At 46.8% G+C, this 24,801-nt stretch overlaps 1 protein-coding gene across 4 annotated transcripts; it reads left to right on the forward strand.

The window, feature by feature from the left end:
* Window positions 1-1,412: 1,412 nt before the first annotated feature.
* On the forward strand, window positions 1,413-23,857 carry LOC144127984 (arginine kinase-like). 4 transcript variants are annotated; one of them, XM_077661015.1, is made up of 10 exons: window positions 1,413-1,795; window positions 3,246-3,302; window positions 6,532-6,870; window positions 8,263-8,424; window positions 10,893-10,946; window positions 15,018-15,220; window positions 19,204-19,430; window positions 20,072-20,398; window positions 21,784-21,988; window positions 23,365-23,857. In XM_077661015.1, the coding sequence occupies exons 1-10, from the start codon at window positions 1,782-1,784 to the stop codon at window positions 23,505-23,507; spliced, it is 1,731 nt and encodes a 576-aa protein (XP_077517141.1). In that variant the 5' UTR covers window positions 1,413-1,781; the 3' UTR covers window positions 23,508-23,857. The 4 variants fall into 4 exon arrangements, with proteins under 4 accessions (XP_077517141.1, XP_077517142.1, XP_077517143.1 ...); XM_077661016.1 differs by lacking the exon at window positions 10,893-10,946 and having other exon boundaries at window positions 1,414-1,795; window positions 15,039-15,220; XM_077661017.1 differs by lacking the exon at window positions 8,263-8,424 and having other exon boundaries at window positions 1,415-1,795.
* The last annotated feature ends 944 nt before the right edge of the window (window positions 23,858-24,801 follow it).

Below are 24,801 nucleotides of genomic sequence, written 5' to 3' on the forward strand. Positions count from 1 at the left end.
TGAATAAAGTCTTCAAAATAAATGCCGTTTATTTCTTCTTATTTGAATGCAGTAGGGCTGGAAGGGTTTGTCACGCTTTTCTCGGAGGCCAGAACGAGAGCTTCTGGCACACAGCGAGTAGTCTAATACCCCTGTCACACGGGCACCGCAAAGGCCTTTGAGAATCAGGTGCTTATGTCCAAAGGCGTAAGGAGTGCAGCTACACGCGCAAATGTTGCGCCTTTGCCGCTAAGGGCCTTTGAGTTGAAGGCACCCGTCAGAAATCTTTGGAACCCAAAGGCGCGGCCTTAAAGAACCTGCGATCGTAGTGCCACCCAACGTCAAAAAGTAAAAGCAATAAAAAAATAGATACAGCCAACAATGTTCGAAGACATTTTTTTTAATACTAAAGGTGTGTCTGACTTTGCTTTTTGTACGGGTGTTTATATTTTATGCCAAGATATCATGACAGTGAAAGTGTTGCAGCAATACCGAGTGTTCTTGGTGGAAAAGGCAATACACGAAACCTGCTGTTGCTGATGAGTGTAGATGTTGTAGTTTTTTTTCAAGAAGCAGTTAGAATAAAATAATTGTCTGAACTCAACGAATGAACAGAATACACCACTTTATTTTAAAACACTCATTTCAGCCGCCTCGAGCACAGCCGCGGGTGCTAAGCCTGAACGAGAGTTTCACCTTTGGGCTGCACCGTGCAGCTGCGCCGCTTCTCCTTTAAGCTTTCACTCCTTTGGTGAAAAATGGTGCCTTTAGAGGAAAGGCTTTGGAGGAATGCCGCGTGACTGTAGTCTTACTCGTACACGCTGACGTATTCATGGCCTTACTCTGCGTTTGAGCTCTCATTTGATGTATTACGCTTTTGCGAACAGTGAGCAAGGAACGAGGTTTGTGTTTTAGCAGTGTATTTAGACCCTTACACATATTTAGACCCCTAAGGCCAAACTATGTGTAAGGTAAGGAGACCCTCCGTACTGACCTCCAGCTTTTGGCCTTTAGGGGCGCCGGAAGGACTTCACTATACGGCTAAGAAGCAAACCCCGTCGCCTCGTTAACTTTGGCAGAGACGGTACCTTCGCTCGCGGCCGTCATATTCAGCGTGCTAAGCCATTTCCACGCTGACGATGATGGCCTTTAGCGGAGGTAACTTTTGTAAAAGAGGAGGAGGAGGCGCCTGTTGACTGTACAACAAACAGTGATCATCTGCCGATTAGTTTCAAGTTTGCGTGTAAATTAACTCTTTCTGAGCGACATCAGAGCTCGTTAATAAATTACAGTTGCTTTAAAGACATGCAAAATCAGCTCTCAAAATCACTCCAACGGTGGCGCTTGCAATGGCACTCAGGCTGAGAGACACCGATTATGAAGATGGCGGAGACGACGAAGCGACCCTTGAGCCAGGGTGGCAAACCCGCCACCAAGAACATCTGTGGGTATCGACCCTTAGATCAATGCACCGCACCTATTTGAGAGCATCTGAGGTCTTTTGATTCTTCAGTATCGTTTAACTTGTAAATATTTTTTTGCGTTCATGACCCGATTCGGTAAGCTGTTAACCCCGATAAAAAAAAGGGGGAATGGCCGCATCAGCATTAACATCGGCGCTCGCGTCTCGCGCTTCGTCGAGGAAGGCCAGCCCACGGGAAAGCGGCGGTGGCTGCAACGAAAATAAGACGCCAGCCACGCGTTCGTGAAGGCCCCGGGAGGAAACCTCGCTAGTCGGCGCCTGCGACGGCCAGGTTCGAGCGACCAGCGGTGCACCGAGGAGCTCACACGCGGCGGCAACCATGAGCGGCTCACGGTGAGCGAGGAGCAGGAAGCAGCGTTGAGCAGCCGCCGAAATCCTCTGGTAACGCCATGTGAAAGCGTTCAAATCGAAAGTGCTGCTTTAGGCACCTTGATTCAGCTCACGGTAGTACCTAGTGACAATCACTTCGGTCAAAGCACAGCTACCGTAAACAACGCTTTAAGGTGCAGTGATCTGTGGTGTAATCTGCAACTTGCATTGGAGCCCATACACCAAAAACACCCTTCGGAGTAGTGCTCGATAAGAGCAACGAAACGCGAGCAATCTCCTGCATTGTGTCATGACGTGCGGTTGACTTCCACGGCCTGCAGGAAGCCCTGGCAGTCAAGCAGCATGGCTCAGGGCAGAAATCGTTAGCCATAGAATTCAAGAATTGCGCCTCTGCAGGCCTGATAAAATTAGACATCGTAGCAGTGTGACAACGCTGGAAAGTGTTGCAAAGTTCTACGGTTCACCCAGCGCAAAGTGGACTTCATTCCCTGTTAGGCATATGCCTATCTCGGTTACTTACAGAAAATAGTTCTCCAGACATCTCTCTGCAACCGGTCAACCCAATTCCTCTTATTTGGTTCGTGGAAATTACGTTGGCAGCTCTTTTTTTCGGGCCACTCTGAAGGCTTGGAGTACCCCAGAAAAAAAATATACATGGACGACTATGCTTTTGATTACCACCGTCACATGGCAAAAGATTACATGACCATCATGGTGGTCACATGATCCGCCGTGCTACTACGCTAATGCTTACGTATATAGGGTGAATTATCTAATAACAGCTACGCTAAAAAACAAAATTTCTTCAACGGTGATAGGGCACTTTTTTTAAGTGTTGCAGCAGATGTTGAGCTGCTTTTAGCACTTTTTCATAACCTTGCGAGATGCAGGTCAAGTTTTCAAGACAAAACGTAGTTTTATTTCAGCACGGCATTTAAACCAACCTCCTTAAGAGCTGGAATGAGAAAAAATGACGTAACAGCAGTTATAGTGCAGCCGTTTTCGTGCTTCACGTGATCTAATGGTTAACTAAACGTCACAGCCATAGTTAGATTGATGAAACAGAAATAACGTCAAGAAGAAATTCAATTATAACTCATTTAGCGGTTGTTATCGAATATCAGGCGGTGACTGATGAATGTTGTGAGCCACCGCTTAAACAAAGCGTCTTCATTCCAGAACACCCTGGCACTCTGCGCGCGATCTTCAAAACAGAGGCGAGCGATGACGATGATGGGTATATACAGGTGAAAGACGTGAAAGTTCGCGCACCGCACTCACAATATTAATGTATAATGTATCATTCAAAAGAAGAAAACACGCAAGAAAAATTTGCTGTCTATAGTCCTTGAACTTTTCCCGCGAAAATATCTAACCTCTGTAAACCACCACAAGCTTCATTATTGATTGCGCGTATTCGGATTGAATTCACTCTACTCTGTTCCATTTGCAGCGTTCACGTCGACATCAGTTCACAGACTCGAGTCAATGTCAGCAAAAGCAAAAGCAGGCAAGTACCAGTGATTTCAACTTTTTATATCTAAGCTTATAGGTGTTCAAGAAAGTTCCAAAGAACAAGAATTGTATGTTAATGGCGTGGAACGCGGAAGGAGGCATTGCATGTCAGTTCCATTCACTTCATGGTTCAAACATGTTCAGAAGCTGTAAGCATTTACGTCTAACACTTCAGTTTCTGTATTAATATTGTTTACTTATGGGGAAACGCGGCTCGAGATGTTCGCATGCCAATAACACTACGTAATTTTCTAAATGGTGTAGCAGATTAATCGCTTTTTAAGACAGCCGAAGTTAAAACCGTGGTTACAATGTATATTTTTCATTGCCACCAATGTGCATAAAACTGCGACAACTCTGAAGCACTGGACTATACTATACTGAACTAAATTTACCTAGAACTAGGGTACAGCGCTTTGTTCAGACCGCTTATCGAATTTCCAATGGGCGCCACGTTCCAAAATACGTTACTTTGAACATTTGGAGCCCTGTGGTTTGTCGAAGCCAATTAACTGCGCATCAATGCCCACATCCAGCCATGATGACAGACCGTTGAAAGTTTCTATGAGGACGTAGAATCAGCAATGAATAACGGAAAATCGCCGTACACTGTACTGATGGGCGACTTCAATGCGAAGGTGGGCAAGAAGCAGGCTGACTACCACGCGGTAGGTGACTATGGGATAGGCTCTAGAAATAGCAGGGGAGAGTTATTAGTCGAATTCGCGGATAGAAATAATTTAAGGATCATGAATACCTTCTTCCGCAAACGAGAAAACAGGAAGTGGACCTGGAAGAGCCCCAATGGTGAGATTAAAAATGAAATCGACTTCATAATATGCGCTAAACCTGGCATTCAGGATGTGGCCGTTTTCGGAAAGGTGCGTTGTAGCGGCCACAGAATGGTAAGGTCTAGAATTAGCTTAGACTTGAAGAGGGAACGGAAGAAGCTAGCGAAGAAGAAGACCATTAACGAGTTAGCCGTAAGAGGGAAAGCACAGGAGTTTAGGATATCTCTGCAAAATAGATATTCGGCTTTAACTGAGGAAGACGATCTTGATGTTCATTCAATGCACGATAATCTGACATCAATAATTACGGAGTGCGCAGTAGAAGTAGGCGGTAGGACAGTTCGAAAAGATACCGGGAAGCTATCTCAGGTGACAAAAGATCTGATTAAGAAGCGCCAAAACATGAGGGCCGATAGAATAGAACACACGGAGCTATCAAAGTTAATAAATAAGCGCAAGGTAGCCGACATAAGGAAGTTAAATATGGAGAGAATCGAGCATGCTATAAAAAACGGAGGTAGCCTAAAAACAGTAAAGAGGAAACTATGCATAGGTAAAAACCAGATGTAAGCATTAAGACACAAGCAGGGTAATGTCATTAGCAATATGGATAAGATAGTTAACGCAGCCGAAGAGTTCTACACAGACCTGTACAGTAGCCAATGTAATCAGAGCGTTAATGAGAAAGACAGCAGTGCACAGCAATGCGTCATCCCGCCAGTAACGAAAGATGAAGTAAAGAAAGCCTTAGAAGCAATGAAAAGGGGAAAAGCAGCTGGGGAGGATCAGGTAACAGCAGATCTGTTAAAGGATGGAGGGGACATCGTGCTAGAAAAACTAGCCACCCTGTATACGCAATGCCTTATGACCTCGACTGTACCAGAAGCTTGGAAGAATGCAAACATTATCTTAATTCATAAGAAGGGAGACGCCAAGGACTTGAAAAATTACAGGCCGATCAGCTTACTATCCGTTGCCTACAAAGTATTTACTAAGGTAATCGCGAATAGAGTCAGGGCAACGTTCGACTTTAATCAACCGAATGATCAGGCAGGCTTTCGTAAAGGATATTCCACAATAGATCATATTCACACTATCAATCAGGTGATAGAGAAATGCGCAGAATAAAACCAACCTCTATATATAGCTTTCATTGATTACGAGAAAGCATTGGACTCAGTGGAACCCTCAGCAGTCATGCAGGCATTGCGTAATCAGGGGGTAGAAGAGCCTTATGTCAAAATACTGGAAGATATATATAGCAACTGCACAGATACTATAGTCCTCCATAAAGTCAGCAATAAAATTCCAATAAGGAAGGGCGTCAAGCAAGGAGACACGATCTCGCCAATGCTGTTCACCGCATGTTTACAGCAGGTATTTCGAGGCCTGAATTGGGAACAGTTGGAAATAAGAATAAATGGAGAATACCTAAATAGTCTGCGATTTGCTGATGACATTGCCTTGCTGAGTGACACAGGAGGTGAATTGCAAATCATGATCAATGAGTTAGACAGGCAGAGCAGATCGATGGGTCTAAAAATTAACATGCAGAAAACCAAGGTAATGTCCAACAGCCTAGCAAGGGAACAACAGTTCACAATTGGCAGCGAGAGCCTAGAAATTGTGACGGAATACGTCTACTTAGGGCAGGTAGTGACAGCTGATCCAGATCATGAGAGGGAGATAACTAGAAGGATAAGAATGGGGTGGAGCGCATATGGCAAATTCTCGCAGATCATGAGTGGCAGTTTCCCAATTTCCCTCAAGAGAAAAGTGTACAACAACATAATCTTACCGGTACTCGCCTACAGGGCAGAAACGTGGAGGCTAACGAAAGGGTTCAGCTTAAGTTAAGCACAACGCAGCGAGCCGTGGAAAGAAAAATGATAGGTGTAACGTTAAGAGACCGGAAGCGGGCAGAGTGGGTGAGGGAACAAACACGGGTTAATGACATCCTAGTCGAAATCAAGAGAAAGAAATGGGCTTGGGCAGGGCATGTAATGCGAAGGCAAGATAACCGCTGGTCCTTAAGGGTAACGGAGTGGGTTCCAAGAGAAAGTAAGCGTCGCAGGGGGCGGCAGAAGGTTAGGTGGGCGGATGAGATTAAGAAATTTGCAGGCAAAGGGTGGATGCAGCTGGCAAATGATAGGGTTAATTGGAGAGACATGGGAGAGGCCTTGGCCCTGCAGTGGGTGTAGTAAGGCTGATGATGATGATGATGCTGCTCTAAAGTCACCGAGCGCCACAAATTGCTGACGCCGTTGCTCCCGTGCGGCGCCTCCACGTAGTTGATTCCAGAAAGGAGGCGTAGTGTATGGCTGCACTTGCACAAAGAGTTCTGCTAGCGCCATGTGTAGAGGACTCTGGAAGTAGACGTGCGTGGTGGCGGGAGTCTGTGGATACGAATTCGACCGCATGAGCTGTTTGCAGTGGCAGCCAGCCGGAAATGCGTCCGGTCAGTCCTCCTATGATGTACCAGCCGCAGACAGCGCCCTCGCCTCCGCCAATGATGTACGCGCCGCCTCCGTCACCGCCCCCCATGATGATGGCACCCCCGCCCATGATGATGGCACCTCAGCCTATGATGGCGCCGCAACCCATGATGGCGCCGCAGCCCATGATGGCCCCGCAACCTATGATGATGCCGCAGCAGTTCATGCAGCAGCCAGACTCCATGATGTACGCGCCGCAGCCGCAGATGGGCTACTGCCCGCCGCCACCTCCTCCAATGATGTACGGGGGTCCCGGACCTGCTTACGCCAGCAGGAGGTAGGCAGGCGACCACGGTCGCGCACGCTCCAACCAGCGGAAACAAACGCCGTTAGGGCATCATAAACTAAGACAGCTGGGCAGCTAAATACGCACTCTCAACGCTAAAGGTGACCTTCAACGCGCATCTCATCGTCGCAGATCACTGCACAACAGCTCTGCACGCAGGAAGCTTCCTGCAGGGGACGACACATTAACGCTGCTGGAGAAACCCATTTGCGAGCACTTTTTTAGTGATAGCTACATTACGGCAGCATTTCGAGCCTTGAGCGTGACGGCGCCACCACCCTGTGGCTGCGCCGCCACGCTTCCACGTGCTTGGCCACGTGGTGCGGAGCAGCTGCCGGCGGCGTCGCTGATCACGTGGTTCGTCACGTGGTTGTTCACGTGACCAAGTTCCACTCGGCCAGCTATAGCTACCGCGCCACTCCAGGTTTAACCAGAGCTAAACAACCGCCAATTTTTTTTTTCTAAACCACGCCTTGTTCCGGCCTGAACACTCGTTTCAGGTGCCTCTGCAGTGCTGCACTTCATTTCTAACCCTATTTTACGTGTGCTTTGTCATTCTGCGTGTGAAATCCAAGCAGACAAAACTAGATCCATTTTCACGCATACGAAGTTGCCGGCAAAAAAAGCAAGCAAGCATAAGCAAGTTTCAGGTTTTGCGCGTAGTTACAATCGGTAAGCACTGTCGCACAATTTTAAGCAGCAGTTATGAGAGCAGCATGAATTAGTTTTGTGATTTCCGTTCTTCTTGCATGGTTGTCGCCTTACTTGCTCCGCATGGTACATCGGTAGCGCATTATTGATCAGCAGAGGAAAGAATCTTCTACAATACCAGGGGCGTATAGTTTCACGCAGTGGCAGTTTTTCCTACACATGCCTCTATTTTTAGCGAAACCAAGAATTTCAAGAAATTGTACACTCACACAGCAGTGCGGAAGTGCTAGTATGGCAGCCCAAACAGGGGACAAAACGACATAATGATTCGCGAATTGCGAAGATGACAACAACCGTCGGTCACTGCACTTCAATGCTTCAGAGACTAAACAACGTGTCTGTTCTGCATTTACGGATGCTGTAACAGGAGAGCTGGAAGAAAAATTCGCTTTCGGTGACCAAACACACACACCGCGCATGCTTTGGGCAAATCTCTCTAGTAATTCCGTGCGCTCCAGACCAAGTCTCTCGAGGCTCCTAGCGCGCTTTGCTTTCATACGCCAGGTAGGTACGCAAGAATGCATACAAACATTTGTATGAATCTGGCGCCAGTTCTCTCTGCTGCGCCTACTTGGGCTACCAGCACTTTGCACGTACCTGTGACGATGCAGATGACTTTCGTAGTGGTAGCTTCGCGTGCGCCCTTAACGCCTCACCGGCGATCTTGTGAAGGTCGTCTGGCATGACGTACTGTGGGCCGAGCTACAGCGAAGGCGGCGAGTACCTCGACAGGCGAGACAGTCGCGATTTGGGCGGACGCCGGGACCGACGCGGCTCGGACCAACCGTCCGATTACCTGCCGGCACGGAAGAAATCCAGCCGCGGCAAAGGAAGGTCCGTGCACCGCCTTCCATGAACCGCCTACTATTTTCATTAGTTAGCTGGCCACACCAATTTAGATGCGAAGCATGAGAGGGCACCGCGCGGCAGTGAACTGGTGGGTAGAATATAATAAGGTACTGAACTAACTCTCTTGTTTAGGAGGACCGAAGAGGCATCTTTGTGATTTTACTCATGTGGCCTGTTGAATCGGGAAGTTAGCATATATGTCCTTCGGATTCAGGAAACAAGGGTTAGCCAATACAGGCGAAATTATTTCCCTTTGTGTGCAGTGCGCTGGGTAAAGTAGTATTTCAAGGGTTTTTACTACGACGCAGATTCAGTTCTCCCACCCACACATGGAATGCAGCACTACCAGTAGAAAGTGATGTCTATATGATGCTCGGACAGGTCTCCAATCAACAGATGTCCGCTAGGCGACAGCATACATGTATGGGGTCGCGACAGAGGCGAACTAAAGCCATTCCTGAGTGAACGTGCTGTTTCGGTCGTTGCAACATCCGAGGACCTAGAAGTAATTGTAGTCCTGCACATAATGTGCCAAAACAATGAAGTTTTGTTGCCCACCGGCTTTAGAAAGCGAGTTCTCCATTAGGCGTGGAAACGTTTAGCGACAGCGTAGACGGCCCAGAATCTCAGTCCCGTGCTCAAGAACCATGATTGCTAATAACACAACATAGTATACTACATACCAGCCCGCCAAAATTGCTGACTCAACCTAACAGACTCCACAAGCAAAGCTCTCTAGACACTCTTGACGTGCCAGGAAAGCTTGTTTTAGTTACTTCCATAACGTTTAGTTTGGTTCCCACTCGTACGTAGTTGAGCATTTGAGGAGTACTTCCAAGGCTATTTGTCGCCTGTGATTCAACAGTTCTATGCTTTTCCTCCGAACCGCTGTCCTGAAAGCAAATGTCTCGGCACAGCTTTTCTTTCATAGCCTCTGCCGTTGTGAACACAGTGGAGTACACCCAGAGTGGGCGTCGAGTTGGCGATTCCGTTAAGGGGCATGCGCGATAGATGCATCCTTACTTTCTTGCAACCTGGCCTGAAAAGCCTCCTATGAGATTTTAGCAGGAGGAGTATCGTCCTGCAAAGACTTGTCATAGGGCACTCAAATACCCTAGTCATTAATTATATCGTCCAGGCAATGCTTCGTACGTTGGCGGATCTCGAGAACTACGCTCCTAAAACCAAAACCGAAATGTGTATGTGACAGCATTCGCAGAACTGACTAGAAACTCGATAGCGGCCCTTATTTTTCAGACGTTCTGTGTGAATAGGCCGTCGATGAAGAACTGGATTCTCTAGCTTACCCTCAATTTCAAGTAGAGACATTCAGAGTTACTCAGGACGATAGACAGAACTCCCTTCTGAACATTGTCTTGCGAAACGGTGAACCCAAGTGCCCCCACACCGCCCAAAATGAAGGTCGCTTCGTCATCTCATGCTTCGCAGACAGCTCAGCTAGGCCGCCTCTACGCCGCATCACTCCTGGCAGTGTATAACTATTGTTATTGCCGTTTAAGCTTGCGAAATTTGACCCAAGCGTATGGCGACACTACGCTACGAAAGTCGTCTGCACTCGTGTATCGCCGCACGTATTGAACGGCCGTCGTGGTAAGATGTAGTTGTGTTGACAAATTAAGCCGGGAAAATATGCTGCTGTAAACGCCAAATGTGTAACTCGACAATTCAGTGTTTTAGCCTTCATAATATGCGCATTGCGCAATATTAGGCTCGGCGCAAAAAAAAAAATGGGCAGCTCTTAAATAGGCAGCGTTCGACACTTCTAAGAGTCCCGAGAGAATTTTTTTTTGATATCACCAAATATTTCACGGTGAATAAGGGCGCGTAGATTTTGACAGGGACTGGTATTCCCTTCAAGTAATGAAACACTGCTTTAAAAACCACAGGATGCCACAGAGCACAGGATGCCACAGAGCACAGGTGGACGGGTTTCTCTGCGATTACGTGACATGTCTGACTGGCACAACACTCTGTCAGGACTGCTTCTTGAAAAGCCACTTTTGTGGCATATGACACTTTCGTAGCGTACGCAGGACAATTTCCTCTTTGATAATTAGTAATATCATGCCGAAAAAAATTTAAAAGTCGCAAACTGAAAGCATGTGTTCTGAGCTACTGTAGAAGCTATTTCTGAAGGCTTCATTTGAGAACGACTTCGAACAGAGCACACTAACTCCTTACAAAGATCAAGAATTTTTAGGATGGCATGTATTTCTAAGTTTACTTACCATACATCCAAATTTTTCTCCTGCAACAATTTCTAGCATGTAATATTTCGTTAGCAGACCGCAACCAGAAGGCGAAATTGAGACAGATTTACCATAGAGCGATCCTGCTTGCTGGTTTCATAGCATCGTAGCCTGTCACGCGTTTATCCTTATCAACTAATCCTTTACTCCGTCCTTTCTCATCCCCGTCCTCCTTATACGAAGCCGCACGATGATGCCTGGCGATACGGGGAAACGCTACATTACCCTTATTCAAAAGTAAGTACCTTTTTTGCCGTCCTATGGCAGCCCTACAAGTTCAGGCGCACTGCTGACCCATCAGCCCTGTGATGGTTTTCATTTAGCGTTGGTTCCAGGAATATGTGACGACACTGTCAAGGACGTCAAAATAAATCTTTTCTTTATGTCAACCGCCCTAATTTTCAAGGTCGTTACGCATTTTAAGCCGACGTACGAATAATCGCATCCAGCGACTAGGAATACTGCCTCGACTGCACGTATGGAGTTAACGTTTACTGAGAGGAGATTGAAGTGGCCGCAAGGGCTGTGCACTTCCACACTCCAAAATTGTCCTGGACACAATTTGCGGCTTAGGACTATTCTGACGAGACGCAACTACAAGATGACTGTGGGTGGCAATGCAAGTGTTAACCATTTTAGCTAATTATGCTCCATGCTTCTCAAACATTCTCTTGCAAACCATCCATAGCAACATACTAAGCTTAACTATCTGGGAAAAAGTAACTTCACTGCAGCAACCTAAGAATGCACGATAAGTTATTGGTCACCATTTTTAAACCTACAGTACGGAAAGTATAGGTGAAACGCCAAAAAAAAAAGTTAAAATATCCCGCCATTGTGAAGTGCAGTAAATTGAGTTAAATCTGTATTAAAACAAATTTTGTAGCTCTAAATTGAAGAGACAATATGAGTGAACATGGCTACAGAGTTCTCTTTGTGAATTCTTATTGATCTCTGGCATGGAGTTAACACCAAATTTAGCTTCACGCGTTGAAGCGCAGCACCGCATTGCGACATCGCACTCGCTGAGCTTCGGATCTCGCTTCATTGCATCTGATAGAAGTGCTAAAAAAATAACGGATGCGCACTGCAAATCTCTCTCTTTGTAAATGGAGCGCCACGACCTTGGAGGGCAACTGTGCCCATGTCCGGCCACGAAAACACCAACCCAACACAAAGCCCGCTTGTCCCAGCCGCCACGTGAGATTTAGAGGACTACTTTCCTGTTTTTTTTTGTCTTAAAGAGCACATAGCAGAAGTACGTCTACTCAGAAGACATAGTCGCCACAGAGGCTCAGGGGTTAGGTGCTCAGCTGCCAAAACGAAAGGCGCGGTTTCGATACCACGGTTTCGATGGAGGCAAAATGCTAGAGGCCTGTGTGCTGCGCGATGTCAGCGCACGTTAACCCCAGGAGGTCGAAGTTATCTGGAGCCCTCCCCTACAGCGCCCCTCATAGCGTGAGTCGCTTTGGGACGTTAAAGCCCACAAACCAAAGGAATTAGAAGACGACAATTTGCCACCTCTTCCATGAGCAGAAGCCGATGAGGCAAAGCATACGGGAAAGATTACCAGTACTGTCAAGTTTGATTTTTTCATGTTCGTTTTCTCTTTTTTTTTCCTCGTAGCATGCGGCATGGCGTTACAGCGATAGTTCTGCCCAGCTAAGAAGTTCCGAAGTCCAAAACTATTCGCGTTGTCAGTGCTAGCTTTCTGCTTCCGCGTACCTGTGCATCAACAATGAATAGCTTTCCGACGAACGCGGCTGCACTTACACCAGGGTGCGTGATCTTCCCAATACAAAGAAAGAAGACGTTTGCAGATTTCGTGCCCTGCGCAGACAAAAGAATGAAGAAGAAGCCTTAGTTTTGCGATGGCTGCTTCGGGAACGCCTCCTCCGAGGCCCCAGTGTCGCGTGGCACCTAAATTCGGCGTTCCGCCTGCGGTTGTTCCTTTTTGCGGGGCCTGAATGCACTCAATCTCGCGCCACGGCCCGTCCAAAGTCTTCGGCCATGCAGAAATTCTTGGGATTCGCCCTGGGCTGCTGCCCCTGTCATAGGTGCATCCGCTTCTGTGCGCCGGATTCACCCAACAACAGGCACGTCCGTCGCTCTTGTGCCATCCAAAATATACCTTTTTTTAACGATGTTGCTGTGCACGTGCCCGCGCGGGTTTTAAACGTTAAGATGGTCCTGCTGTCACGCGCTGAAACGGCAGCAGTTCGGAAATCTTGTGGCCCATTCATTACATCCTACACACGGCATTGCGGACTTGAGTTACGTTTATCGAGGTACGGTCTCGAAAATGACTTGAAGAAGCCCCATGCTTCACATGTCGCATCCAGCTTCTGCTTTTAATAACTGATATCCCTCGTGTGTCTGTGTGAACTCAGTAAACGTTAATTTCGTTTTATTCACTTTGCAACGTCTTTGAAGCGCGCCCCGCAGAGTAAGCTTTCTGCTGAGCTCCACTCAATGTATACCGCTTTTGTATCTCAGTTTCAACCAAAATGTAAATTCCGTTTGCAATCGTGAAGATATTAGGCCTTATTTATTCGCACGTAGCTCTCAGTCTCCAGCTGCTAGGCATCACATAAGCACTTATGTGTATAATAGCACGCTGGCATCCAAATACTTACATCAGTTGGTTACAGCGTTAAAGAAGTAGTCAAGCTGCAGTTGCATCTTTAATCCTCGCTAATGGAAAGTGGTTTTGCCTAGATAAGTAATAAAATCATATCCTATTCTTTTCTTATCGCTGCCAACTGGAAAATATTCACCAGGAAACCGAAAACATAACTAAGTGCCAGGAGGAGTGCAGTGAGCATGATACGCGTGAGGCTCGCCTATGACACCTGTATTGTTCCACCGGTCGCCAAGGATGGTTCGCTGCTTTTTGATACGACATTGAGTAGCAATGCTTCTATCTGTGTGCAACTCCACAGTATGTTACCGCGGTCACTGTTATGTCTGTATCCAGTCTTTCCAGTCACCCACGTTAATGTCTATCCCGCCTTTCCTTCTACAGCGGCCACATTTGTTTGCCGGCGCAACATACGCTTTGCACATGTTGACGTACCCTTTTTATATGGCGACAATGATGGCGTTATCTTGCGCGCTTACCGATCTTTTCATGCATCTCATGTTATTTGTCTGAAGTGTCTGATCTGTCCCTCTTCACACAACATATTCTCCCCATTCCGGTTATTTTATCCCAGTGTTATCTCACGTGAACTGGAGATTCTTTTGTCACTTCAATATCAGGCTCACTGCACTCCTCCTGATAATTAGTTACGATTGTCTCTTGGTTCTTTTTCATGCAATAAACTGTCCGTCTGCAGCCTACTTCACGTTCCGTTTTCTAGACTGTAATAGAAACGCCTCCGCCAACGGTGCGGTGAGGCGAGCAAAGGCTTTTAATGTTTAGTTTGGTTTGGTTAATAGGGTTTAACGTCTCAAAGCGGGTCAGGCTATGACGAACGTCGTAGTGAAAGGCTCCGGATATTATCGACCACCTGGGGTTCTAAACCTGCACTGGCATCGCACTCTACAAGGGCCTCTAGCATACAGCCTCCACCGAAATGCGGCCGGCGCGGCAAGTATCGAACCTGCGTGTTTCAGGTCAGCAGCCGAGTTTCATAACCACTGAGCCATCGCAGCGGCTTGCTCTGTAGGTGTGAAATCCAAGCTTACATATGCACATCATTGTGGTAGCGGGTGAGTGAGGTTTAATTTCATCTTGTGTTCCTTCCAATAAGTGCTCGTGTTTTAGAATAGATAAAGCACGACCCGCTTATCCTTTAGGTGTGATTATAAGTGCGTCACAACTCTGGAAAGTTCTGGTATGATCCAGCACTGTTTCCTAAGCAAGCATTCAATTCTGCTTCAGGTGACATACGTGTAGAACAATACACATTTACCTGCTCTAAGCGGGCTGGCCTAGCGGATAATATAAAGTCATATACGTGGCTTACATTTGTGTCAATCCTTTACTGAACCGGTGACACATGGGTTCAATAAGCTTAAGTTTTTAAAAAAATCTCACGCCAGAGGTGCTTTGAACGAACAAGTGAGTTAAGTTGACTTCTGACGCGGATTAATGCGGACGTCCTCTAGGCCCGCTGGATGCGCATGTGGGCAAACTTTGAAAGCCTCTTTGCTTTGCATAATGCAAACAGTATTGCTCAACATGCATCCAGGTTTCGTTAGCAGCTATCACGCCGTCCTCTTCGACATCGCAAAAGGCGCCGTTCGCTCACTTGTAGTGTCTCGCAGAACCTTGACGCAACGCTTGCCGACTGATCTTCCCAGAATATCCACGGAAAACGCCAGGGGACGCGGAGGAGGTGTGGACAGGGCAATCCTCGACAAGCTTGAGGCCGGCTTCCGGAAGTTGCAGGATGCCAGGGACTGCAAGTCTCTCCTCAAGAAGTACCTCACTAAGGAGGTCTTCGACAAGCTGAAGAACCGCAAGACCGGCATGGGCGCCACTCTCCTGGACGTCATCCAGTCTGGTGAGACCTGGTGGTAGCACCAAAGCAAAGACGTGGGCCTTCCATGCTGAGCATCAGAAGGGGAATATCCCACCGCGTCGAAGCGTAGCGCTTTCAACACTAGAGCGAAAACGCTCTCTTTAATAACAAGGGAGTAAATACTCTTGGCATCCACTCAAGCGCAGCCATACGGCTACAAAGGAAAAGTTGTACAGCTTCCACAGATATTTTGTAGTTAAAGAAAAATTCGTACTGGTCCAGGGTTTGAACCCGGGACCACCGCTTCACCGGAGCAGTCACTGTACTAACTTAGCTAACGGGACGGCCAGCTTATGGTAGGGCGAGAGCGACTATATCAATTTTCCCACTTCAAGTTATTTAATAATAATAATAATAATAATGCTCTCACCCTACCGTATGCTAGCCGTCCCCGTTACCTCAATTAGTAGTCTGACTGCTCCGGTGCAACGGTAGTCCCTGTTACGAACTTTGTGTAGAAGCTATATAGCTTTTCTTTGTAGCCGCACGGCTGCACTTGGGTGCACGGCAGTGAGTAACCACTCCCTGATTACAAATTCTACTCCGCCTTGACGGATTCCGGTAAAAACATTTGACACTCTCTTTACCTTGTCAGTATGCTTTTAATGCAAACAGTATTTCATCTCAAGAATGGTCGTGCTCAGATCCTTGACGTCTGCTGGGATAGGCATTAGTGGCGTTCCTCTTCAAAGAAGAAGACACTGGCTCCAAATGAACGCAGTACGTAGAGGAATAAAATGTTCAAACTTATTAGTCGTTCTAAGGCTAAGTGAAGGAATTTAAAGGGGGGCAGTAGTAGTTGACCACATTTCGCAAATGAACTGGTAACTGCATCAACATCAAGCACGGCAACAATTTATTAAATCAAGGAAATTTTATTATCACAGAAAATTTGTTACCGAAAACATACCACAACTTTCATTAAAACTTGCACCACCTTTGGCACGCTACTTTCGAAATAAGGGTAGTTGCCTGTACAATTAGTTGCTCATGACGATTACTGTAGTGCTCGTGACATAGTACAAAACGACGAGCATCTCTCTGGGAGAACATCAAATTGAAGTGTCTACGGCCCATTGGTGCACGACAGCTTCTCAATGACAACGCAAATGTTGCTTGCTACGTATCCACGGCCCATTCGTTGACGCTTTAATTTAACAGCGTGCCCTCTTAAGAACACTGCCTTCAACTTAACCTCTTGGTGCAAAGCAAATCTTTTCCTCAGCCTCCGTTAGGGCCGGTTCGAAGCAAATCGCTACAAACGCCACTGAAGAAAAACTATCTAATCAGAGAGGCAAGTGCTCTATTGCTAGTTAATCCTGTGAGGATGTTATCGTAAGCCTGCGTTACTAGAATTATCATGAATATCGATTGTGGTTATCGATCTGCTCGGCCCTTTCGTAACACGGGTGACGTCATGAAGCTCTTAATTTAGACGTGATAATTCCGAATACTTTATTTTACCTAAATCTCATTCCAATTTTTTCACCACTCCCCTTTAATTTATTTCACATTGCTGCCCGCCTTTTTGTCATTTTCCACTAGCACAAAACGGTTCTGCAAATTTTCGCTTTTACGTGCACATGCAATACAAAGCATTCTAACTCATATAGAAGAGCTGAGTGGAGCCTACACACAACACTTCACAGCAGTGAACAGTGGGAAGGTGGGAAGACAGCACTGAGCTATATTTATTTATTTATTTATTTATTTATTTATTTATTTATTTATTTGAACTACCTTATAGGCCCATAGGGCATTGTGTAAGGGGGGCAGCAAAACATCATGATCAAATTTAAAAGGGGACAAGCAAAAACAGGAAAACAAGGCACTATACATGATCAGTAAAAATTTTAAACACCTCAATATAATACAGAGCAGTTGACATAGGAACACCGAAATAGGAAGGCATGATAAGTAAACGTAAAGTTGACATATAAACACCAAAATAAATCCAAAAAAGTGGACACAGTACATGACAAAAAAAAATTAAAAAGCACATGGTGCGTTTACTAGTGTCAACAAAATTTGAAAACAGAAATACAAACAAAAAGAGAAAAAGTAAACGAAATGCGTAACAGAAAACGTAAAAGAGATTGCATCAACATGTTAAGATGGCTTCAGTGAAATGTGCAATGAGTTGGTGATGGAAGGTGTCAGGGTAAGAAAGTGAGGCGATGTTCTCTGGGAGGTTATTCCATAATCTGATAGCTCGCTGAATTGAAAGCTAATGTGTCACTATAGATTCGTGTAAAACTGATATGATTGTGCAATCTTGTGGATGTGCGAGATGGGACATCTAGGTGAAATGAGGATGATGTATTGGAGTGCACGTACTTGTGAAATAATGTTAGTAAAGCGATGTCACGGTGTATGCCTTAGTATTGCAAAGAAAGATGACGAAGTATTGCAAAGAAAGTGACGCTTGAATGGTTGTTGTAGATTTAGAGATGAATCGGGCTGCCCTATTTTGAATGGTGTGAAGAGCAGGCAGATATATTTTACACTAAACAAGGAGGTTCTCTCTTTAAGCGGAACTTGTGAGAGTGCGATGCCTGTTTAATGGCAGAGCATCATTTAGTGAATGCTGGTAATTTACGGAGCGGTTCTCAAGACGAGAAACGTAGCAACGTGCCCTGAGAACAAGCGCAGCGGCGATTATAAGAGTGCCTTTCTCGAACATGACAAAGACACAAAGGATACCAATAATAATCGCCTGCTACAGGAGGGAATTGGTGCTCGCCTACTGACGTGACAGAGGTGAACAGCAACAAGGCATCTTGGGGAAGCACTAAAGCGTGGCAACTTAATTTCAGTTTGCAAATCAAGCGTTGGACGCTGCTCTAGTCCCTGTCCCACTTCTTTGTTGCGCCTGAAAACAAAGTGTGAGCTAGATAAGTTGCGTGACGTGACGTTATGTGGCGCGGTACCCCTGGTGACTAGATTGTTATTCTTGCAAGCGATGCTCTGGCAATCGAAGTATTGAGAAAGCGCCGTGAAACGAGCCTTTGTGATGCTTCACCCTTACAAAAATGTTCTATATACTGTCTATACACTTCTTATATACTCTATTGCCTTCCTATCGATATTTAATTTTGTCTATTAATAGTCAGTGTTGTTCATAGAAAAAAAATGTCTAGTAAAAGTGTATCGTCATAAATCTATAGATTATCTTTAGATGGTCTATATAATTTGTATTGCCTACAGACCAGTCGATATGATTTTTCTATAGAATATCTTAGGCTCTATGGGCAGTCTATCTACCGTATGAAGAAATTTTTGTAAGGGTGACCATGAAACCAAAAAAAAACGCAGCTGATTGTAAGTCGACAGGCGACAGTTTGGCGGTAGGAATTGAATGTTTTATAGCGCTTTTTTGCAAGCAACGATGTGCCACTTTCCCAGCACGCGGCCGTACCAGGCTGATGCAGTTTTTGTCCCATCTGCGCGTGCACTATGGAAGCTGTATGTTCACCTCTCATTCGTGACGAAAACTAAACAGTCCAGTTTTCTATCTCTTAAGGTGTTATACACGAGGTTTTATCAGCAAAACCCAAAATGCATACTCCGCAGATTTTACGAATGGGAATCTAAAGCATTGAGAAACGCAGTTGAAGTCAGCTATCCGAGCCAATCTGCCTCCCGATGACGAAGTTGGTTTTTGCTATTTTTATTGCATTTTCCTTTGTTTCTTTCTATAGAAACAATAAACATATTGTATGCAACTACATTTACGGACATTAGGCTCAGCTAACTTGAGACCAAGACGCCTTTTTGACTGGCATAACAGAGTTGTTGGCAGTCTGTCGTTGCCTAGCAGTGAAACTTGGCTTTTGGTTTCAATGAGCCGGCTATGCTAGAATTCCACGCCAATTCGTAGGCTCTAGTCCTGCAAATATTCAGGATTCCCCATTTTCAACACATCCAGCCAAGACACCCGTTAACACTCGGCACTTATGTCGCAGGCATTGAAAATTTGGACAGCGGTGTGGGCATCTACGCTCCGGACGCCGAGTCCTACACTTTGTTCGCCGACCTGTTCAACCCGGTGATCGAGGACTACCACAAGGGGTTCAAGCCCACCGATCGGCACCCGCCCACAAATTTTGGTGACCTGAGCTCGCTCAAGAACGTTGATCCCACAAACGACTTTGTCGTGTCCACCCGGATCCGTTGCGCCCGCTCCCTCCAGGTGGGTGCCTTGTATTGACCAAAGCCCACATCACTGCAGCCTAAACATTCATTGGCCCGCAGTGGGAAGTGAACGAAGCTCGCAGGTTAGGCACACTGGCGTGTGCATTGATATCCATGCAATCGATTCTATACGCTGTCCGCAGAGGACAACGGGCGCCAACAAGCGTTCATGTCTCGGCGAAGAAAACTGGTCGCATACGAAACTGAGTGCTTATGGGGCGTCGATAAGATTTCCAGGAGGGCCGCAGTTTGTTTAGCACTGCGTCTCCTTTCATCAAACGCCCATCGTCTATTACTCCAGTCGCATTTAAACAGCAGTTGCTGCTGCTCCTTGAGGCTGCTTGAAACACGTTCTGCGTTGAGAATCAACATTGACTACTTTAGTAGTTGATGTTATCGCTGCCGGTATAATGTAAGCAGATCGAAGGTTCGGCTTTTACTACGGGTCCCCGCCATCATCTGTACCATGGTGGCAAATAAATTTGAATTGAATTGAATTGAAAAGGTTAAGCATAAAACGCCAAGTTCACCGTCCGAGTTGTTGCAGTCACTGTGTGTCCTCCTTGTAGCACGTTCTCTGAGCGGAAAACGCACGGAAAACGAGACTTCGACGCGGCAGGTCCTTGCTTTGCTTTGCAGGGCTACCCGTTCAACCCGTGTCTGACCGAGTCCCAGTACAAGGAGATGGAGAAGAAGGTGGTGGCCGTACTCGAGTCGCTGGAAGGCGAGCTGAGCGGCACCTACTATCCGCTGACGGGCATGAGCAAAAAAGTTCAGCAGCAGCTGATCGACGACCACTTCCTGTTCAAGGAGGGCGACCGGTTCCTCCAGGCTGCCAACTCTTGTCGTTTCTGGCCCACGGGACGAGGAATCTTCCACAACGACGCCAAGACCTTCCTGGTGTGGGTCAACGAGGAGGACCACCTGCGAATCATCTCCATGCAGAAGGGCGGCAACATCAAGGAGGTGTGCAGGACGTTCCTTTTTCGCTTGGAGACTCTCGGCGTGCGGCCGAGCTACACTTCATTATTTTCCCCAAAAGTTTGCATTGCGAAACAAGTCTGAGCTCTTTACCTTCCGAGCAGCGTGCAGACAGGTCGAAGTTATGGCACAAGTGATCGGAAGGATATGAGACGCAAGGCTGTTGTAATTGCATCAGCCCACGATAAACGACGTTACTTTCTCTCTAATGCTTCCCGTTCTTCAAAGCTGAGATACTGGAAGCATGTTTTGTGCAATTCGACCAAACGCTATAGCAGCTGCGTCGCGACGTCATGATCCGCTGGGTAGGACGTATGTGCTCCGTGCACAGTACGTCATGCATGCAACCGCGGAACGATAACTCCTTACCCTTTGCCTTTGTTGGATGTCTGCGTGATTGCGTACAGATAACAGGTAATAGGCGCAGGCGAAAACAGCTGAGATGATAGCCAAGATTGTCGGAGCTGTACGTTACATTGCGCCGGCTAGTAGGCGCTCTCGTCCAACCCCTGGGTATGTGCCCTAGTGTCCGTATGGGATTGAACGTGAGAGCTTTTGGAGGGTAGGAGAAGGGGGCAAGACTATCGCTACTCTTCTCCACGTGGAGACAAACTAGCAGCACAGTGTCTTAGCCGTCCCCTCTAAATTCCCTCACTGTCAGGGATGCCTGGACCACTTCATCACAGCTGGCACGCTTTCTAGACTTCCGCACTTCGGCTGACACCTCTCCCATGGCTGCGGCTTACCTGGGCAACACTGTGTGTTTGGCCTGAATGCGCATGCGTTTATCTGTCGTAATCTCTAACTGTCACCAATAGAAGGCACAATGAACGAAGGCCACATCATGAGTATTATTGCGAAAGCATGTCGTCTCATGAGTGGCGTGTACAGGACCTGTCGGCAGAGCGTGTCGGCGCAAACTGTCAATCATAGATCATAGGAGTAATTAATAGAATAGCTGATTAATTAATTATGTAGTTAGTATAAATGAATATTTAAGTCACAAATATGATCTTTAAATGAATAGTAGTAAATTGGACGAAGTATGATATAATCACTGCACTTTCAGAGGATTTGAACTTTACTCTAATTATCATAATATTACAAAATAAGCATTACATATGCGCGTACCTAGGTATCCAGCTCGAGCTGTATTTTCTTTCAAAATACAGCATCTATACACTCGTGCGAGGAGACTTCATCCTGCGCTCCATTGACGAGTTGATATGGTGAAATTGTGTAAAAAGACGTTCAAGTCTTACTGCGCTACAAGTTCGTTTTTTTTCGTTGTCGCGGTTATTGCTGCGGTTCGTAGCACCGACTTTCATGACTATAAACCGTTTACGCTTAGCGCTCTTCGAAACCGGCAGGTATTCACCCGTTTAGTGAAGGGCGTTAAAGCCATCGAGAAGAAGCTGCCGTTCTCCCGAGACAACCGCTTCGGCTTCCTGACCTTCTGCCCCACCAACCTGGGCACCACCATCCGAGCCAGTGTGCACATCAAGGTGCCCAAGCTGTCCGCCGATATGTCGAGGCTCGAGGGCATTGCCGCCAAGTACGACCTGCAAGTCAGAGGTGAGTAGCAAACGAAAGAATAACGCGTAAAAAATGACGGTCACACACGTATGACAAATGGTCTCCGATCAAACACCGCAAGCTGCAAATTTCGTAAAAGTTCTTTAACCTCAAGGATGGCCAAGCTGTCGTCTCTGACGCAGCCTAAACCTGTGGTGACAGTGCGTCCTGCTGCACTTTGCCGTGCTTGAACTCTGCGCTGAGAATCATGACCGCAACAGAGTGCTGCATGTTCGTGGCTGGCTCAATGTCAGCACACCGTACTATTCTTAGCCGTGGTACACTGGGGGTTGCGTTGCTACCTGAAACGCTGTTGTCACGTTTGTTTTTCTGAGGCACGCCCAACTGTGGTCATTTCAATGCGAAAGCATTACTAGTTCCATTACGAGAAGCGCCGGCGGTGTGTGTGTGTGTGTGCGTGCGTGCGTGCGTGCGTGCGTGTGTGTGTGTGTGTGTGTGTGTGTGTGTGTGTGTGTGTGTGTGTGTGTGTGTGTGTGTGTGTGTGTGCGTGTGCGTGTGCGTGTGCGTGTGCGTGTGTGTGTGTGTGTGTGTGTGTGTGTGTGTGTGTGTGTGTGTGTGTGTGTGTGTGTGTGTGTGTGTGTGTGTGTGTGTGTGTGTGTGTGTCGCCAGTTTTCCCGACTACATTCGTACCAAAATTGTGGCGCCACCGTTTGTCGTGCAGCGCTCTGGGTAGTGTCTCATTTTTCACTGCATATAGCTCAAATGTTCTAGTCAAGTTAAATCCTAGCTGGCGACAGGGATTAGAACGTCCGACATCATCATCATCCTCATGACTACGCCCACTGCAAGTCAAAGACCTCACCCATGTCTCCCCAATTAACCCGGTCCTTTTGCAGCTGCGCTCACCGTATGCCCACAAACTTCTTAATCTCATCCGCCCACAACTTTCTGCTGCCGCCTGCTACGCTTGGGTTCACTTGGAATCCACTCTTGCCCTTAAGGATTAGCGGTTATTTTGCCTTCTCATTACATGCCCTGCCCAAGCCCATTTCTTCCGCTTTATTTCGACTACAATTTCATTAACTCGCGAGATATGCAACTGCAATTGTATGCCTTCCCAGTCTTTTGTATCAAAATTCTGATGCAACCCTTCGTAGTACAGCGTTCCGGGTGGTGGTGTCATACGCGCGTGTGTGAATGGGTCAGATTAATGCAATCAGGCACAGTAATGCTTTCGCATTGCCGCATGTAAGCAGTCTTAAGTGTATGTGCCGAATTGTTTTCTTCGCCCACCTTTGTAGAGCTTCACAACAATAATGGCGATAGTTTGCTGCTAAAGTGTGACGTCAAAACTCACTAGCGGCTTAAGTGTGCCACATTTTTGATGTCATGCAAAAGTGCCTGCTGTACCGTAGGCACCCGTGGCGAGCACACGAAGAGCGAAGGCGGCGTCTACGACATCTCCAACAAGCGCCGCCTGGGCCTCACCGAGTACGACGCCGTCAAGACCATGGAGGAGGGCATCCTGGAACTCATCAGGCTCGAGAAAGACGCCTAGGCCGTACAGAGGGGCATATGTGCTCGGGGCAGTGTGCCCACAACAGGGAGTCGACCCAAAGAAAGCAAAGATTTTCCGCTGGCCCCCGAATAATGCTTTGTCTTACTTGAATCAATCGGAAACAAAGTACTGCTTCTGGTCTGAAGAACTCCTGCATAGTGTCATAGTGTCAAGGCACGATCCTCGCGTCACGTGACTGTTTCGGAGTTTGTCGATGTCTCAAGCACAACTTCATAGCGTCGGCCGACATGGTTATTTCTTGAATGTATTAATCTCAGTGCCGCCATCAAAGATTGTAACAAAACATTGCTGCATTGTGGCGAATACATTTATGTGCTCTGGCTGCTAGATTTCATCTGATTCAGCCTAGTCACTAGCGGACATAACCGTAAAAACGCATTAAAACTAGGTGTGCGTGCCTTCCCCTAGGGTATCGTCATCATCATCAGCCTGACCTCGCCCACTGCAAGGCAAAGGCATCTCTCATGTCTCTCCAATTAACCATGTCATTTTCCAACTGCGGCCACCGCGTATCCCTGAAAACTTCTCAATCTCATCCGCCAACCTAACTTTTTGCCGCCCCTGCAACGATTACTTTCTCTTGAAATCCACTCGGCTATCTTGCCTTCGCAGTACATGCCGTGCCCAAGCCCATTTCTTCCTCTTGGTTTCGACTAGGATGTCATTAACCCGCGTTTGTTCCCTCACCCACTCCGTCCGCTTCCGGTACCTTAACGTTACACCTACCTTTTTTTCATGGCTCGTTGCGTTGTCCTGAACCCTTTTCGTTAGGCTCCACGTTTCTGCCCCGTAGGTGAGTGCAGGTAAGATACAGATGTTGTACGCTTTTCTCGTGATGGATATTGGTAAACTGCTATTTATTATCTGAGAGAACTTTCCATATGCGCTCCACCCCAACCTTATTTTTCTAGTTATTTTTTTCTCATGATCCGTATCAGGGGTAACTACCTGCGCAAAGTAGCAATTGTGAACTGCTGTTCCCTTGAGAGACTCTTGAGTATTACTTTGAGTGTCTGCATGCCAATTTTTCTACCCGCCATTCGGTTCCTCCTGAGTGACTTAGCAAGGCAAAGTCATCTGCTAACCGCAGAGTACTTAGGCATTCTCTATCAATTCTTATCCCCAACTGCTCCCACTTCAGGCCTCTGGATGCCTCCTGTAAACTGGTGGTGAATAGCAATGGTGAGATTGTCTCCCTGCCTGACACCATTCCTTATTAGAACTTTATAGCCGAGTTTATGAAGGACTATGGTAGCTGTGCAGTCTTGATGGA

Source organism: Amblyomma americanum, chromosome 4 (genome assembly GCF_052857255.1).
Source record: "Amblyomma americanum isolate KBUSLIRL-KWMA chromosome 4, ASM5285725v1, whole genome shotgun sequence".
NCBI classification, from domain to species: Eukaryota; Metazoa; Arthropoda; class Arachnida; order Ixodida; family Ixodidae; genus Amblyomma; species Amblyomma americanum.

Excerpts from the sequence above, each read along its gene's own strand:
- LOC144127984 (XM_077661015.1), top strand. Across the intron at positions 10,947-15,017 it reads TACATTACCCTTATTCAAAA|AATATCCACGGAAAACGCCA; the intron begins GTAAGTACCTTT and ends TGATCTTCCCAG. Across the intron at positions 21,989-23,364 it reads GTACGACCTGCAAGTCAGAG|GCACCCGTGGCGAGCACACG; the intron begins GTGAGTAGCAAA and ends GCTGTACCGTAG.